A 19948-nucleotide genomic window follows, 5' to 3' on the forward strand; every position below is an offset into this window, starting at 1 on the left:
TATAATATGTGGTTTTTTGTCACTGACCTCTTTCACTTAGCATAATGTTTTCAGAGTTCATCTATGTTGTAGCATGTATCAGTACTTAATTTCTCTTTATTGTTTTTGTTCCTTTTTTTCTAGGATTTTGACACTTCATGACATGTCATTATTTAGAGCAATAATGAATATTGATCTGTTTTGGATTAGTTGATGACCTTCAGAAATGATCCAATAATATCTACTATAGAGAAGCTGAATATACTCCATTTGGAGTGAACAACTAGATTGTTACAGAATTTTCAAGATGACAGATCCAATGATGGACTTTTTTGATGATGCCAATCTTTTCGGTGAGACCTTAGAAGGCTTGTCGGATGATGCATTTGTACAACCAGGACCTGTTTCACTAGTTGATGAATTGAATTTGGGTGCAGAATTTGAACCATTGCACATAGATTCACTGAACCATGTTCAAAGTACTCCAGCACATCAGAAGATGACTGATTTTGAACAGTTAAATCAATTTGATTCAATAAAATTTCACCACGTTAATCAATCTTTTGGTAGCCCAGCTGAACATGTATTATCTCCACACTCTCAGTTTAATTGTTCTCCAATCCACCCCCAAAACCAACCCAATGGTTTGTTTCCAGATGTATCAGATGGCAGTCCAATGTGGGGCCATCAGACATCTACTAGCATTTCAAATCAAAATGGATCTCCTTTTCATCAACAAGGACATTCACACTCTATGCATCAAAATAAAAGCTTTGTGGCGCACCATGACTTTGCCTTATTTCAGGCCAATGAACAACAAACACAGTGCACTTCACTACGCTCACAACAAAACAGAAATAATCTCAACCCAGGGCAGAATTCTCTTAGCCAGTCTAAAAATTTTATGAATGTTTCTGGTCCACATAGAGTCAACGTTAACCACCCACCACAAATGACTAATGCATCTAATTCACAACAGTCTATTTCAATGCAGCAATTTTCTCAAACGTCGAATCCTTCAGCACACTTCCACAAGTGTAGCAATCATCAAGAAGGAAATTTTAATGGACCTTCCCCAAATATGACTTCTTGTTCTGTCAGCAATTCACAGCAATTTTCTTCACATTATTCCTTTTCCAGTAATCATATATCACCAAACAGTCTACTTCAGTCCTCTGCAGTTCTTGCACCTAATCATGCAAATCAGACTTTATCTGATTTTACTGGAAGTAATTCCTTTTCACCTCATAGAGGAATCAAGCAAGAATCTACTCAGCATATCCTAAACCCCAATACATCATTGAATTCAAATAATTTCCAAATATTGCATTCGTCACATCCTCAGGGTAATTATAGCAATTCAAAATTATCTCCTGTGCACATGAACTTCCCAGATCCTGTTGACTCAGGAACTCAAATGGGCCATTTCAATGATCATGTAGAGACTAATGGCTTTTCATCTTTAGAAGAGAATTTACTTCATCAAGTGGAATCTCAAACTGAGCCATTCACAGGACTTGACCCCGAGGACCTCCTTCAGGAGGGACTTCTTCCTCACTTTGATGAGTCAACATTCGGGCAAGATAATTCAAGTCACATTTTAGATCATGACCTTGATCGGCAGTTTACTTCGCATCTTGTAACACGGCCTTCTGATATGGCTCAGACTCAGTTGCAAAGTCAGGCTCGGAGTTGGCATTCATCATTTTCTAATCATCAGCATTTACATGACAGAAATCACCTATGTTTACAGCGACAGGTATGTAGCTCTTTGCTTTTATTTTGGAGATTTGGGGGTAGGGTGGACTGTTAGTCATTGGGTTAATTTTATATGAGACACAGTCAGGATTTCTCAAACTTAGTAATTCCATTAAGTGAACATACATATTTTGATATAGGTTTATATTGTTTTACAAGTCTTATATTGAAAGTGATTCACTGATATGCTCAAAGTAATAGATTAACTTCTATATTTAGAAAATTGTAAGGTGTTAAGACTTCTTTTGTGATGTTTATGAATACCTTTGAGAGAAAGTTATTTTATCAAAAACAACTTAATAATCATAATTAAAAGGGAAAAACCAGACTGGGAAAATTTTATTGCAAATACAATCAACATTGAGTTAATATTCCTATAAAAGCTTTATAAATTGATTAGCAAACTTTTAACATCTCAGTTGATAACTAGATAAAGCATATAAGCTGAAATTCACAAAAAGGAAATTAAATTATAAACAAAACCCGAATAATATGCAGCTTTAATAATAATTCAATTTAGAATGGTTTTATTTTTACCTATTAGAAAAATATTTTAAATATTAATGCTTAATGCTGGCAAATTTATGGTGAAATTAGTACCTACATGGCTTTGTTAACTGATGCAAATATTTTGAAAAGCAATTTGGTACTAGATTAAAGAGTATAAAAATTCTCCATTTTAATAACCCAAACATAGCAGAAGTATATACCCAAAGATATTTATCTTAATATACTTACAAGGGACAGCTGAAAAAAGCAATAACTCATTGTTGTAATCATGATAGACCATAGGCACTAAAAAGATTTTGAACACTAACATTGAGAGTATGTTAATGATGGAGAAAAGAGCATAATTCAAAATTAAGATCACAGTAAAGCAAGGTTAAGAGTGTGGCCTCTGGTACCAGACTACCTGGTTTAGAATCATGGGTCCCGTTACTTACTAGTTGGGTGACTCTGACTTAGATAATTTCTGTGTGTCTCTTTTTCCTCATCTTTAAAGTGTGAAATAATAATAGGATCCAGCTAATAGGGCTTTGGAAAGGATTAATAGATTTATAACATGTACACATGCTTAGACTATGCCTAGCATATAGTAAGAAATAAATTTTTTTGGGGGGGGGTTTCTTTTGAGACAGGGTCTCATTCTATCACTCAGATTGAAGTGCAGTGGCACTATCAGGGCTTACTGCAGCCTCAACCTCCCTGGGCTCAGGTGATCCTCCGGCCTCAGCCTCCTGGGTAGCTGGGACTGTAGGCACGTGCCACCATGCCTGGCTATTTTTTTGTATTGTTTTGTAAAGTTGTGATCTTGCCATGTTGCCCAGGCTAATCTTGAGCTCCTGTGCTCAACCAATCCACTCTCCTCGGCCTCCCAAAGTGCTGGGATTATAGGCGTGAGACACTCTGCCCAGTCTTAAGTGTTTTTATTAATTATACTTTTTTCATAGTAGTATGAAAATATGTATATGGGCCAGGTATGTTAGCTTATGCCTGTAATCCCAGCACTTTGGGAGACTGAGGTGACAGGATTGCTTGAGGCCAGGAATTCCAGACCAGCCTGGGCAATGTAACGATACTCTATCTCTACAATAAATATATTTTAAAAAAATTAGCCAGGTATGATGGTGCACTCCTGTAGTCCCAGCTACTCAAGAGGCTGAGGTGAGCAGATAGATAGCTCAAACCCAGGAGTTCCAGGCTGAGGTAAGCCATGATCACACCACTGCCAGTCTAGGCATTAGAATCAGACCCTGTCTCTGAGAAAAAAATTTGCATGTGAAAAAATACCAGAAGAAAATAGGTTTAGTTAGTGCAATTACACCCTTCTTTCCCTTACTTTCTACAATTTTATCGTGAATATATTACTTTTATAATAAAAAATTAATGTAATATTTTATGTTTTTAAAAATTCTCTTGTTAAATTAAGGATTCGTAAAATGCTTCAATACCTTGGTTACCTGTGATACTCAGTGGACAATGAAATGTACCAAAGTTCTTGAAATTAAATATTTAGGGATCCATTTTTCATTTTAAAGCCTTGAAGTATTTGAAAAAGATAAAATCTATGTCTTTCCCATTGGGTTGACTTTAGTTCTATTTCTTTTTTCCTTTCTTGAGAAGGAGTCTCACTCTGTTTCCCAGGCTAGAGTGTACTGACACAATTTCCTCTCACTGCAACGTCTGCCTCCCAGGTTCAAGTGATTCTCCTCCCTCGGCCTCCTGAGTAGCTGTGATTGATTACAGGCGTGTGCCTCTCCGCCCAGCTAATTTTTGTATTTTTAGTAGAGATGGGGTTTCAGCATGTTGGCCAGGCTGATCTCTAGTCTTGAACTCCTGACCTCAGGTGATCCACTCGCCTCGACCTCCCAAAGTACTGGCATTACAGGTGTGAGCCACTGCGCCCGGCCACTTTAGTTCTATTTCAGAACGATATTTCAGCACATTTTTTGAAATGTCTAGGAAGATGTAGAAATATTTAAAAGACATTTATAAACCCTCCATCTCCCCCTCTTTTTGTGACGTGAGTTGAGTATTGTGATTTTGCTCCCTCTACTGGAAGAAGATCAAGCATCTCAGAAGGACCCTGGGAAAACTCTCCACTGGTTGAACTTAGGTGCATCTATCTACTTTGTATGTAGGTTTCTGACTAGTTTGACCAATCATTTTTGTCCAGTGTATACTTGAAATTATGAGAGCTTATTGATTTATTTTTAAACATTTTATTCTTCTAAGACATGTTATCATTTTGATTCAGATTTTGTTGTTTTTGTTTTGTTTTTTAATTAATGCATTTCTAAACATGTTTCCCAGGCTTTAAAAAGTAGTAAGGACTCCTTTTAATAAATTTGGAGTGAATGGAGGGTAATTATAAATAACTAAAGCAGTTTCTAATGCTAGCATGTAGATAGAGAGCACTCCATCTGAGAGAAGTTATTTTCAGACCTACCTTAACCAACCTTTCATAAATCATCTTATTCTACACTGATAATACGGTTTTAAGTCACTCAGTTTTTGTTTCAGTTTTTTTGTTTTGTTTTGTTAACTTGTTCTTTTTTTCACATGTCCAAAAACTGATAAAGGGCAGTTTGTTTGGAATACTTTTTTCATTTATTGAAAGTCTATTCTCGGCCGGACACAGTGGCTCATGCCTGTAATCCCAGAACTTTGGGAGGCCAAAGTGGGCAGATCACCTGAGGTCAGGAGTTCGAGAGCAGCCTGGCCAACATGGCGAAACCCCATCTCTACTAAAAATACAAAAATTAGCTGGGCGTGGTGGCGCATGCCTATAATTCCAGCTACTTGGGACGCTGAGGCAGGAGAATCGCTTGAACCCGGGAGTCTGAGGTTGTGATGAGCCGAGATCGCGCCATTGCATTCCAGCCTGGGCAACAGAGCGAGACTCCATCTCAAAACAAAAAAGAAAAGAAAGTCTGTCTCAACCAGGTGGCATGGTTTACGCCTGGAATTCCAACACTTTGGGTGGGTGAGACAGGAGGATGACTTAAGTCCAGGAGTTTGAGGTTGCAGTGAGCTGTGATTGTGTTGCTCCACTCACCAGCCTGGGTAATAGTGAGATGCTGTCTCAAAAAAAAAAAGGAAAAAAAAAAGACTCTGTTTTCAAGTTTCCTATTACTTCTTAAACAGTGATATTTGGTGTTTGTTGATTGTAAGAGTGAAAAAGAGAGATGGATTGGTAGAGAGGATTCTTATGATTATTATTATATGTTGCGTATCAGTTTTATATGTACTGAATTATAGATCACACATCCTAAATATGTGTAATGCAAATTAATTAATATGTGGAATTTATGACAGATTTTGACAGAGCATAGACTTTTTTGCCTATATAATTTTTGGCATGTTCTGTATAGTTATGATTAATAAGGAGTTCTTATGTTATTATGATGCCTCCACAGGTTCTATGGAAATAAGTTTTTTTCTGGATTCTTTATTGGGCTTCTTTAACTTTCTTAATTGTAGTAATTTCATTTTAGACTAAATTAACATCACTACATGTGTATAGAAGTTAACAGATTTAAACATAATGAAGTGGCATAATTTTTTAGTTTATGAAAAATAATTTTGAGGTACATTTTGTTAGAGCCAAAACAAGACATTCTTTAATCTACTGTTTAAAAAACCATGGATGACACTCTATTTAGAATTCTAGAAAGCTTTAGTGAGAATGTTGAATATTTAAAGAATATTTCTAAGCCTTGCTTTTTTCTTTTTTTTCTTTTTTTTTTTTTTTGAGATGGTCTCACTCTGTCACCCTGGTTGGAGTACAGTGGTAGATCTCAGCTTACTGCAACCTCTGCCTCCTGGGCTTAAGCAATCCTCCCACCTCAGCTTCCCAAGCAGCTGGCACCACAGGCACACACCACCATGCCCCACTAATGTCTGTATGTTTTTGTAAACATGGGGTTTTGCCATGTTGGCCAGGCTGGTCTGAAACTCCTGAGCTCAGGTGATCCACCTCAGCCTCCCTAAATGCTGGGGTTACAGTTATGAGCCACTGTGCCTGACCCAGCCTTGCTTTTTTAAATTTCCCAACTGTAGCAGGGCGATTGTAGGTATCACTTCAAATTTCTCAGCGTACCCTAAAGTCTATGGCAATTGTTAACAACAGTGAATATTGCTGATTGGACTTTAGAATGTTACTGCTTAGAAAAGAGAGAAGAGCCAGGACATAGTGGGAGGAGAGGCCAGAGGGAGATAGAGAATAGTGGGGTTGTCGGGAGGAGGAAGAAAAAAAGAAAAAAAGTGAGAAGCCATAGCAAGTGTTTCCAAATATAAGTATGTACAAGACATAACATAGGGAAAATACTAGCTTATTTATCATCTCTTGATATTTGGAGCAAAGGAATTTTGAGAGACTAATACTCTGAACTTTTTATTGCTCTCATGACAAATATTTTCTGCTGTCTTTATAACAGAATCATTAGTTTTTGTCTTATTTGTGAAGTGGGAATAACATGGAGCACTGTGATCTCTCAATGTTTGTAAGTTTAGTGTAAAAGTTCTGTGTAAGTGAAACATGTTATGAGGGATGGCAGAACTGGCATTCAAAACAGGAAATAGAATTTTAAGATGTACTCATACGTAATGTTTTGTTGCCTTTTGTATTTTGATAAATTTTGTACTTTTTTTTATTACCTTGAATTATTATTTCTTTTCCTGAAGGTAGAGAAATTTACATTACTTATAAACTTAAAAAAAAAACTGTTAAAAGAAAGATAGGTTTGAGCAGCCCATAGAAGGCTTTTTTTTTTTTTTTTTTGTGGTGGGAGACAGGGTCTCTGTCACTCAGACTGGAGTGCAGTAGGGTGTGATCATGGCTCATTGCAGCCTCTATCTCCTGGACTCAAGCAGTCCTCCTGCCTGAGCCTCCCCTGTAGTGAGCCACCAAGCCTATCTAAATTTTTTTATTTTTTGTGGAGGCAAGGTCTCACTTTGTTGCCCAGGCTGGACTCAAACTTCTGGTCTCCAGCAGTCCTCCCACCTCAGCCTACCAAGGTGTCTGACAAATTTAATAAATGGGTATCATAAAAAAAATTGGTCCATATCAAAAACAATGTAAAGAATAAGTCATTTGTAATATTATTACCAAAAGATAATCACTGTTGCTGTTGTGTTATATAAGATTCCAGTGAGATCTCTGGTTTATCCTTTTCCCATTTCTCATATACATATTTTTTATTTTTTATTTTTTGTTGAGACGGTGTTTCGCTTTTGTTGCCCAGGCTAGAGTGCAATGGCCTCCACCTCCCAGTTTCAAGCAGTTCTCCTGCCTCAGCCTCCCAGATAGCTGGGATTACAGGCATGTGCCACCACGCCCAGCTAATTTTGTATTTTTAGTAGAGACGAGGTTTCTCTGTGTTGGTCAGGCTGGTCTCTAACTACCGACCTCAGGTGATCCACCAGCCTCAGCCTCCCAAAGTGCTGGGATTACAGGTGTGAGCCACCGCACCAGCTGATATTTTTGAATTTTTAAGAAACAAAATTGAGATCATATAGTTCACACTTTCTGGCAAATTGCTTTTTAACCTTCCAGTTAATATGTTGCATACATTTTTCATGGCATTAAGTATTTTTCTAAAAATGGTTTTGAGTGACTGAATAATTTGTAATGGTTTAGCAATCATTGTAATGTTGCTAAAGTTCCATATAAAAGTAAGGTTATTACTGAGATCTGGAAAAATCTTAATCAAGGTGATTAAAATATCTTCATATTGTTATTGTATATGTTACGGTAATAATTGAATTTAAAGTAGAAGCATAGTAATAAAAAATTATAATAGGTAAGACATAGAGCATTTACATTGTGCCAAGCACTGTTCTGAATACTTAACATATGTTATCACATTGATCCATCACAACCATCCTTTTATTTGGGTATGATTTTTTTCCTTCAATTTACATGGTTGGAAACAGAGATACAGAGAAATTGAGTAATAAACCCCAAGTCACACAGCCAGTAAATGGCCATACTGGATTCAAACCCAATTTGACTCCATTATTTCTGGTCTTAATGACTTTCACTTTACTTCAAAGCATATTAATACATTGTAATATTTAACAATAATATACTACCTGATTTCTTCCCTCTTCTGCGATTGAAAAATTAATTTATTAAGGAAAAAACTGGCTTTAGAATCTTTAAGTAGCAAAGATCATGCCTCTCATGTTTTCTGGCTATATTCACAATAGTTTATCTATTAGCAGAGGAAAAGCCAATGCCAAAAGAAAACAAAAAAACTCAACTAGGCTAGGCATGGTGGCTCACACCTGTAATCCCAGCACTTTGAGAGATGGAGGCAAGAGGATCACTTGAAGTCAGGAATTCAAGACCAGCCTGAGAAACCATAGTGAGATCCCGACTGTACAAATATATATTTTTTTAATTAGCTGGGAGTGATGGTGTGTACCTGTAGTCCTAGCTACTCAGGAGGCTGAGGCAGGAGGATCACTTGAGCCCAGGAGGTTGAGGCTGCCGTGAGCCAGGATCGTGCCACTGCACTCCAGGCGGGGTGATAGAGCAAGACCCTGTCTCAAAAAACAAACAACAACAACAACAACAGCAAAACCTAAAAAGTGTTCTTTGTTTTTTGGATTTTTTGGAGTGTTTTGTTTTGTTTTGAGACAGAGTCTCGCTCCATCGCCCAGCCTGGAATGCAGTGGCGCAATCTCAGCTCGTTGCAACCTCCACCTCCTGGGTTTAAGCAATTCTTGTGTCTCAGCCTCCCAGGTAGCTGGGATTACAGTCATGTCCCACCACACCTGGCTACTTTTTTGTATTTTCAGTAGAGATGGGGTTTTGCCATGTTGCCCAGGTTGGTCTCGAACTTGTGGCCTCAAGTGATCTGCCCGCCTCGGCCTCCCAAAGTACTGGGATTACAGGGACGAGCCACCACTCCCAGCCATGTTCTGACATTTTTTATAAGATTATGTGTAAGACGATAGCAACACATGCCCTAAAGGTAAATCCAATAATTGTCTTCAAATATTTTGAAGGACTTTAGAGGTCATTATTAGGCCTTGTAAGTGGAAGTCTCAGAAAAGCAGATTGTCATTTAATTTAAGGAAGAAGTTTGAAATAAAGCTCTTCACTGAAAGCAGGGAGATAGAATAGCTTAGATATATCACAGAAAGAATTTCTGTAGCAGGTGAAAAATGGACTAAATTGGAAGGTTATTTCAGCTCTTAAGATTCTATGGTGGTAATTTTAGATTTCATTATAGGACATAACATTCATATTGCCTATTTAACTCCTGAGTGGCAATTACAAAAGATGAAGAAAGGTAAACACACATGACAAGACCTCCACTATCCAGTTATGTCAGGAAACTTTGTTATAGATGAATAAATTTTCCAGATAGTTGGAATATATTTTAGCAAGACTCAAAAACTTTAATTACATGGATCTTTTCATTCCGCCCCCCACCCCCCGAGAAGGTAATGTTGGTGGTGGTAGAATGCTCTGTTAGAACACGATGAAGATAATTTTAAAGGGAGGCCTCATATGTTTACATTTTTGACAGTTATTCTTAATACCTCCAAGAATTACCCTAACTTAAATAAGACTCGATTGAAATACATTAGATATTTGAAAATCATCTTAAGCAGAAACAGTTAATTTTATATATATTAGTTATGAAAGAGAAGAAAACCTATATAAAACTAAAGCGAAGAATTTGGTGTAGTTTGCTCACACCCAAGCTATTTGCTGTTTTTTTTTCCTAAGGTACTTTAGTTATAGCATGCTATTTTTAAAAATGGTACCTTTTCCTAAGTCAAAAAAGCATCAGCTATATGCACAATTTAAAAACTTGTCACTCTACTTTTACCCTAAGCAAAAAGAAGAAAAATGACTTATATTTAGATTGTCTTCTTGAATAACTAAAACTTTTATAAGGTACCATCCCTCTATTTTTCAGAATTTGTTTAAATCTTTATGCATTTGGCATAGTATTACTTATAAAAGTTTCAAAATTCCTAATTGTCTGACTAAGCCAAAGCATAAAATAGAAATTCTGTCTAGGAATTTCTTTCAGTTATTTTTTCACTTAAAATGGACTAGTTCTTGGTTTTTTTATTTCTGTCAGATCTTCTATATTAAAATGTTCTCTTTTATCTGGGAAATTATAGAATATTAGCTAGTTCTGAAATACATCCTAGTTATTAAACTATGTAGTATACTGTAGAAGAGTTAAGCTTTGTACTGCCTGTCAGGAATCAGAGTAACAGAAATTCCAGTTGTTAACATTGGCTTTAAGGCTATTGACCTCTAGCATGCATACTTAAGGGTAAGAGGTGAACAGAAAGTAAATTCCAGGAGTGTGGAAAACCCAGCTGTTGGTGAGAAATTTGTGGATTAGTGCAGTATATGAAGAATGTGAGACCGAAGCCAAACTTCAAAATAGGTCTCACAAAATTTTGTTGTGTTTAATTGTGTTTAGGAGGTACATTCCCGGATACCTTAGGGCTACTCAGTCACTTATTTATCATTATTGATATATGAAATTTAAGATAATTTGTTAGGACCTACAGAGTCATCAAATTTGTTCCTATTATTGTAACATTAATACAAAGCTATTTTGAAATACTTTAAGTATGGATGACAAGGTTTCTCTATTTGGGTAATTGGACTGAAATGATTTTAAATTAAGGAAATGTTTTAATACAATATGGTTTGGATATAGTTAGGAAGCATGGACTGCAGTTTCTTGTTAAATAAGATCTGCTCATTTGTTTTCGTCACCTATGCAAATACCTTGCACATTTACTATGCAAGGAATACCTGACAAATTATGGAAAGAGGATAATCTTTGAGAGCTGTTTTTCCTACATAAGTATGTGTTTGTATACCTGAAAACAATACAGGTTTACATTGACCATTTCATGGATTCATAGAATTTTTGACCTGGACATGGTTTTACTCTATCCTCATATGCAAAGAATAAACAAGGTTAGAAAGATCATGACTTGCTTGCTGTCATATAATGAGTTAGCATGTTCCTTTCATAGATCAAACTGTGTGGTGTTCAAAGGTGGTCAGAAATGACAGCAGTACCCACACTATGGACAGATACATATTTAATAGACCATATTATAAAATACAGTTGTACCTGATTGTCTTTGATTATTAAGAAGTAATTTTTAGTTTTGTATGTGTCAATTTTAATGTCTAAATTTTTTATCTCTGTGTTTAGTGTTTAAAAATGTAACTTATGGCTGGGCGCGGTGGCTCAAGCCTGTAATCCCAGCACTTTGGGAGGCCGAGACGGGTGGATCACGAGGTCAGGAGATCGAGACCATCCTGGATAACACGGTGAAACCCCGTCTCTACTAAGAAATACAAAAAACTAGCCGGGCGAGGTGGCGGGCGCCTGTAGTCCCAGCTACTCGGGAGGCTGAGGCCGGAGAATGGCGTGAACCCGGGAGGCGGAGCTTGCAGTGAGCTGAGATCCGGCCACTGCACTCCAGCCTGGGCTACAGAGCGAGACTCCGTTTCAAAAAAAAAAAAAAAATGTAACTTACTGTACCTTGTCAAATGTTGGTATAAATTGTATACACATGTGAATGACTGAATTTTAAATAACATCTGTGTTTTAGAAATGTTGCCTTTTTAGCACTTCTATTTGTTCAGTATTTACTAGATGTCTGCCATTTGTGAGAAACTATGCCAGGCACTGAGGTTGCAGAGATGATTAAGAGAAAATTGTCCTACTTTCCTATTGTTCTATATTATAATTTCAGAGATGTTCTCTTTTCATTTCTGATTCATTTTCAGTTGAAAGTGGTTTCTAGCGCTTTCTCTTAGCCCTGTAGCTTAGTGATTTGTAATGAGTGATTTACAAACAAAAAATTAATTTTCCTTCTTCTTAAAGAAGGTGTTCCTCTAAGTTTCTAGCTTAGCTCTTTGTTTCATGGCATTTAAAAATCTGTAATTATTTGATTCTTGAAATACATATTATATACATAATATAATGTGTATCATATATACATATCATATATAGCTGTCTCAAGTCCAATTGCTTTTGTAAATGACAGTGTCAAGAAAGTGAACCCTTCTCTTTTTAGCTTCTACTCTACCTAAATTTATTACAAATTATTGCAAAACTCTTACAAAAATGTGCTCTGGGATTCAACTTTTATGAGTTTTTTTGTCAAAAAAAGGATTATTGGTCACTTAGATATTCTTAGAAGATTATATTGTAAGATAAATTTCCTAGGATTTTTTTCTCCTAATTACATTAAGTGAAAGTAAGATTTTGGAAGTAATTTTTAAAAATAATACAGGAAACATTGAGTAGAATTAGAAATAGAAATAATAATAACATATGCTTTATTACTGTGTTTTTTTTTTTTTTTTTTTTTTGAGATGGGGTCTCGCTCCGTCACCTAGGCTGGAGTGCAGTGTCGCGATCTCGGCTCATTGCAACCTCTGCCTCCTGGGTTCAAGCAATTCTCCTGTCTCAGCTTCCCAAGTAGCTGGGACTACAGGTGCCTACCACCACGCCCAGCTAATTTTTGTATTTTTAATAGAGACGGGGTTTCACCTTGCTGGTTGGGCTGGTCTTGAACTCCTGACCTAAGGTGATCCACCTGCCTTGGCCTCCCAAAGTGCTGAGATTACAAACATGAACCATCGCACCCAGCCTGCACAATATTTTTAAAAGTGATTTTACTCACATTGAGTTTTTTAGTAGTACATTGGGATATATATAGATAGATAGATTAATATACAAGTTGGTATTATTTTACAGAATTTACAAATAAAGTATTTGAGATACTGAGAGGGAAAGTGACCTAATATAAGATAGCTACTAATGGTTTAGTAGAAACTTGGCTCTAAATTTATTATGCATTCTGTGGTACCTAACTGCTTTTCAGTTACAGCAGCAAAAACAAACTTTCATAGAGCACCTGTTATGTATTAGGTTGGTGCAAAACTTTCAGTGGCAAAAACTGCAATTATTTTGTACCAATCTATCAGGTATTGTGCTAAGTACTAAAAGTACAAATATAAAGAGACTATTTTTCGAGGTAGAGGGGCAGATAGGGTCTGGCTTTGTTACCTAGACTGGAGTACAGTGGTGCAATCACAGCTCACTGTAGCCTTGGACTCCTGGCTTCAAGAGATCTTCCCACTTCAGCCTCCTGAGTAGCTAGAACTGCAGGCATGGGCCACCATGCCTGGCTAATTTAAACATTTTTGAATTATAGCTGTGAGCCACTAGGCATGGTGCTTTGGGAGCACCAACACTTTGGGAGGCTGAAATGGACAGGTCATTTGAGCTCAAGAGTTTGAAACCAGCCTGGGCCTCATGGTGAAACCCTGTCTCTACTAAAAATAGAAAATTAGCTGGGCGTTTTGGTGCATGCCTGTAGTCCCAGTTACTCAGGAGGCTGAGGTGGAAGGATCGCTTGAGGATAGGAGGTCAAAGCCACAGTGATCTGATATTATGCCCTGCACTCCCACCTGAGTGACAGATGAGACCCTGTCTCAAAACACATAAATAAATAAATAAATAAAATAAAATTTTTTGGTAGAGATGGATCTCGCTATGCTGTCCAGGACAGTCTTGAACTCCTGGCCTCAAGCAGCCCTCCCACCTTGATCTCCCAAAGCACTGGAATTACAAGCATGAGCTCTGGCTCCTGGCTAGAGAGGGCTTTAAGGCTAGATCTCAACTGGTATTTTTGTTACGTTACAAGAAAAACAGGAAGCTCCAAGTCAGCTTCAACAATATTAGAAATGTCAATATTATGAATTACTTTAAAATACCTGTATTGAAAGTCTCATTTTTTCTAACCTTTCATTTTGAAAAAATTTCAACTTACCAGAAAGGTGAAAGAATAGTACCCTTTACATATATTCACTAATTGTTAATTATTTTGCCACATTTGCTTTCTCTCACTGTTTTTATTTGTAATTTTTCGTTGGCTGAACCATTTGACAGTAAGTTGCAGACATCATGGAGACGTTGCCCCTAAATATTTTAACATGACTCCCCTTCGAACGGGAACATTCGCCTCCCTGAATATAATACTTTTACTACAACCAAGAAATCTAACATAAAATAACATTATATACTATATAGTCCAAATTCAAAATTTTTAACTTATCTCAATAATATTCTTTAGAGAGATATTTGGTTTAAATTTCAGGATCCAATCAAGGGTCAGGCATTGCATTTAGTTGTTATGTCTCTTTAATCTCCTTTAACCTAATACAAGTTTTCCCTGTGCTTTCTGTTGTTCCATCCTAACATGACATTTTTTTAAAGTACAAGTAGAAGCCAGTTGTCTGTATTTGTTTGGTTATTCATAATTCAGGTTAAACAATTTTTTTTGTGTTTGTGAGAATGCTGTGTAGATGGTATCTATTGGATCACATTAAGACACACGATGTTAGTTTGTCCCATTATTGGTGATGCTTGGTTTTCTCAGTATAGGTATCTTTTCACCTTTGTAATTAATTGCGGGGATTTTTATATAAAAGAGTTAGATTCATGGATTTTTTAAAAAATCAGTTGTAAAAATCAGTACATTAAAATCAATGTGCTATAATATGTTATAAAAATGTGTTTATAAAAAATGTGTTATAAAAATCAGTGTGTTAAAAATCAATGTTAAAACCGATTGCCATCATTATTCTTTTTGAATATTTGGCCAGAGGAAGCCGTATCAAGCCAACTGTATGCTCTTTTAACAGATGCTCGTTGATCTCTAAGTATTTCTGGTGCAAGAACTTTGTAATTACCCTGCCTTAGACCTAGAATGAGCCATTTCTTCAAGAAGCTCTTTTGCTTTTTGATTGACCTTGTAAAATGCATCTTGGAGTACTAGTATTTTGTAATTTCGTGTGTGTGTGTGTGTGTGTGTGTGTGTATGTTGGAAGCTTGTTAACCACAAGTTTCCAGAAATTCTGATTGAATTTCACAAGTGCTTTGTCAACATCTCTGATTTTGTTTAGCCCTTAGTATTTTATTTAAGTTAAACTGATACTGAACAAAAGGGTTTAAGTTTTTTTAAGTTGGATACAAATTTTTGAGAACATACTATGTGCTAAGCACTGATATTTTAAGACAGCTTTGTGAATAAGATATTATAGATGAATTCAGAAAATTTTTGGAACACTTATCATAAATAATACACTGTGTTAGGCATTCTGCTTTTTTTGCAACTCATGAAGGAAGTAAGGCCCATATAACAAATATGCGTAACAAAAAGGTAGTCCCAATGCATGAACCTCTAAAATAATGTGTATTAAGGCAGCAGTATAGACACAGATAATTATGTAATAATTGTTGGTAGATACTAAAATATCAGTTATACTTTTGTGTTTCTCCTTTGAGGATTGGTAATATTTTAATCTATTAATGAAAACAATTTAGTTGAAGTTTCTATTGACTGCCTCGTGTATGAAAAGATAGACATATGACAACTACAAAAGTAATACATGTCCACTGAAAGTATTCAGAAAACAGTTTAGAAAGCACAAAGGACCAGACGCAGTGGTTCATGCTTATAATACTAGCACTTTGGGAGGCCAAGGCAGGTGGATCACTTGAGCTGAGGCGTTCAAGACCAGCCTGGGCAAAATGGCAAAACCCCGTCTCTACAAAAACTACCAAAAAATGTAGCCAGTATGGTGATGCGCCCTGTAGTCCCAGCTGCTCAGGAGGCTGAGTTGGAGGATTGCTTGAGCCCAGGAGACAGGTTGCAGATGACAGAGGGAGACCCTATCTCAAAACAAAACAAAACCACGCACACACAAAGCGGGAAAGTAGCCCCTCATCCCACCAATGAGAAATAATCACTTTTTATGTTTTGGGGATATATGCTTTTAGTTTTATACTTCATAACCATTTACCTATTTGTTTTCTATATCAAATTTTCAGCTTTAGGGAGGTAAAATTGACATATAATAAACAGAACATATTTAAAGTATAGAATTGGGTAAATTTTGACATATGTATGTACCAGTGAAATTAATATGACAGTGAAAATACAGGACATACTCATTACCCGCAAAAGTTCCCTATTGCCTCTTTGTAGTTCTTCCTTCCATCTCCTCCTCCCCGCACCCAGACAACCGCTGATCTGATTGCTGTCACTATATGTCCATTTTCTGGTATTTATATATAAATGGATTCAATAGTATATACAGTTTGTATGGCTTCTTTTACTCAACACAGTTATTTGGAGGTTCACCCAGTCATTGCAAGTAAAAGAATTCATTCACTTTTATTGTTAGAATAATATTTCGTTATATGGATCTACTACAATTTGTTCATTCAACTGATGATGGATACGATTTCCAGTTTGGGGTTATTATAATGAAGATGCTATGAAAATTTTTGTGTAGTCTTGTGAAGACATATATTTTTATTTCCATTGGGTAAATACCTGGCAATGGCTGGGTTTTTAATAGGTATATATTAAACTTTTTACAAAACCAGGAAAATATTTTTCTAAAGAGATTGTACCATTTTACCTTTCCTCTAACAGTGTCTAAGAGTTCCATTCGCTCCACATCGTTGTCAGTGCTTGATCTGATGTGGTCAGTGTTTTTAACTTTAGCCATTCTGATAGGTGGATAGTGGTATCTGATTGTGGTTTTAATTTATATTTCCTTAATGATTCATGATATTGAACATTTTTTTTCATGTGCTTATTGCTATCCATATATATCCTTTGGTGAAGTCCCTGTTTAAATTTTTTGCCCACTTACAAAATTGGGTTGTTTGACTTGTTATTGTGTTGTAATATTCTAGTTGTCAGATATATATTTTGTAGATATATTTTCTCCCAGTCTGTGGGTTGCCTTTTTTTTTTTCTTAAAACGTGTTTTGAAGGGCAAAAGTTGTTAATTTTGATGAAGTCTAGTTCATTACTTCTTTTTAAAAATAAAATTGTGTTTTGTTTCGTATTTAAGAAATCTATGCCTGCCTAAGGTCAGTGAAGATTTTCTCTTATGTTTTCATGTAGAAGTTCTGTGTTTTTCTTAAATATTGGTACAGTTCACCATTGAAGCTATTCAGAAATTTTCATGGTGGGAATATTTTTAATTATAAATTTATTTTTTAATAGGTATAGGTCTCCTTAGGTTATGTGTATCTTTTTGAGTGAGTTTTTGGTAGTTCGTGCTTTTCAAGGTATTTTTCTCATTTCATTCAAGTTGTTAAATTTATCAGTATAATGTTTTTCATAACATTTCCAGCCTTTGAGTATCCGTACAATTAATTATGTTCATTTCTGATAATGGTAATTAGTGTCTTCTTTTTTTTCCTAATAGGTATGGCTATAGGTTTACCAATTTTATTGAATTTCATTGATTTTTCTCATTTTTCTGCTTTATAGTTAACTGATTTCTGCTATCTTCATTATTTCTGTCTTTTGCTTACTTTGTGTTTAATTTACTTAAAATTTTTTTTATGAGGAAGCTGACATCATTAAGATCTTTCTTCTTATTCTGTTATAGGCATTTGATGCTATACATTTCCCATTGTGTTGTTTTAACTGCATCCCACAGATTTGTATTATGTTTCGTTTTTATTCAGTTATTCAAGACAGTTTTGAATTCCTATTTTAAATTTTGAATTCCCCCTTTAATTTCTTCTTTGACCCATGGAGTATTTTGAAATGTGTTATTTAGCCTGGGCAACATGGCAAAACCCAGTCTCTACAAAAAAGTACAAAAGTTAGCTGGGTTTGGTGGCATGCACCTGTAGTCCCAGCTCCTCAGGTGGCTGAGGTGAGAGGATCACTTGAGCCCAGGATGTTGAGGCTGCAGTGAACCAAGATCATGCCACTACAGATTGCAGTCCAGCCTGGTTGATGGAGTGAAACCCTGTCTCAAAAAACAAAAAGGAAGGAAATGTGTTATTTAATTTATATTTGTTTTTAGAGACCTTTCTAATTTAATTCCATTGTAATCAGAGTACATAATTTGTATGTTTTAAATTTCTTTACATTTATTTAGACTTGTTTCTTTTATGTGTTTTACATTTGTTTACATTTATATAAACTTGTTTCTGTGGCTTCTGTTAATGGCTTTACATGTATTCTTTGCCCTGTTACCTACTTCATCTGATACTAATGTAGTCATTTCTGTTTTATGTTTATATTAACATGGTATATCTTTTTCTGTCCTTGTACTTTTAACCTATTTATGTATTAATTAATTAATTTTTAAGACAGAGCCTCACTGTGTCACCCAGGTTGGAGTGCAGTGGCGCGATCACGGCTCTTTGCAGCTTCAATGTTCTGAGCACAAGCAGTTCTCCCACCTCAGCCTCCCAAGTAGTTGGACCACAGGCACGTGCCACCATGCCCAGAAATTTTGTTTTGTTTTTTCTAGAGATGCAGTCTTACTTTGTTGCCCAGGCTTGTTTTGAACTCCTTTGCATGCCTGATAATGTTTGAATAAATGCCAGATGTGAATTTCACCTTGAGTAATGGGAAATTTTGCATTCCTGTAAATATTCTTGAGTTTTGTTCTGGGATGCAGTTAAGTACTTGGAAATCATTTTGTCCTTTTGAAATACACTTTTAAGCTTTTTTAGCCTGGATCAGCACAATCTTTTGTATAGGGCTAATTTTACTCCCCTACTGACACAATAGCCTTGTGAATCCTCTACCTGATGACAGTTAAAGTTTTTTACTGTGGCTAATGGGAACATGCTGATTTTTTTCTGGGTTTAGGGTAATCTTTTCACAGACAATTGCTGATCACTACTCATCTAGAACCTTTAAAGGGCACCCTCTGAAGATCTCTGGAGGTCTTTCTCTGTGGAACTCTCTCCTCTCTGGAACTTTGCCATATAAACCAGTTACCTTGGGTTCTTGGCTTCAAGTTCTCCAACTCAGGGAGCCTGCCAGATTTTACCTGCACTCCCTGTTCTATTCTGCAGTTTGCAGTAAGCTGGGGCAGTAGTAGGTCTTAGTTCTCTTGTCTCCTTTCTCTTAGGGATTGCTATCCTGGGCTGCCTGATGTACAATATCTAAAAACTATTGTTTCATATATTTTGCCTTGTTTTTCAGTTGTTTCAAGCATGAGAATAAATCTGGTCCCTATTACTCCATTTTGGCCCTAATCGGAAGATATACGTCATTTGAATGACTGCATAATGTTTCATAATATGGAAGCGTCATAATTCTTTATTCTTCTTTGACAGTATGATAAACATCTTTATAGATACATCGTTGTGTATAACCATGATTAGATTCCTAGAAAATAAGGCAAATGTACATTTTCAAAGCTTTAGTATGAGCTGAAAAGTTTTCCTTTGAAGATTTGTAGAAAGCCATAACTGCTTTTGAGCAGTTATACTCAAGTTCATGGCTTTACGTATATTTTCTCATTTAATCTTCACAATAACTCTGTGAGTTAGATCTTATCATCTACTGTTTTTACAGATAAGGACATGAAGCATAGGATGGTTAAATGGCTTGCTCGGAGTCATACAGATAGCGGCAAAGCAAGGATTCAAAGATAGGAAGCAGGACTCTGGGGCCCATACTACCATCTGTCGCCTTAGAATGTGGGGATATTGAAGCTGGAAGGAACCTACAACCATGTATTAGTTTCTACTGCTGTTGTAATAAGTTATCACAAACTTAGGTGTCTTAGAACAACACATATTTATTATCTTACAGTTCTGGAGATTAGAAGTCTGAACTGGATCTCACTGGA

At 36.2% G+C, this 19948-nt stretch overlaps 1 protein-coding gene across 17 annotated transcripts in view; it reads left to right on the forward strand.

The window, feature by feature from the left end:
* Positions 1-19948, forward strand: part of CHD9 (chromodomain helicase DNA binding protein 9) — a 275857-nt gene that overhangs the window by 100550 nt on the left and 155359 nt on the right. For all 17 annotated transcript variants that reach the window (XM_015126131.3, XM_028840899.2, XM_077984746.1 and 14 more), the window contains exon 2: positions 124-1738. In XM_015126131.3, coding sequence (XP_014981617.2) covers positions 1723-1738 — 16 coding nt within the window. In that variant the 5' untranslated portion in view covers positions 124-1722. The remainder of the gene's footprint in view (positions 1-123; positions 1739-19948) is intronic.

Source organism: Macaca mulatta, chromosome 20 (genome assembly GCF_049350105.2).
Source record: "Macaca mulatta isolate MMU2019108-1 chromosome 20, T2T-MMU8v2.0, whole genome shotgun sequence".
Lineage (NCBI taxonomy): Eukaryota > Metazoa > Chordata > Mammalia > Primates > Cercopithecidae > Macaca > Macaca mulatta.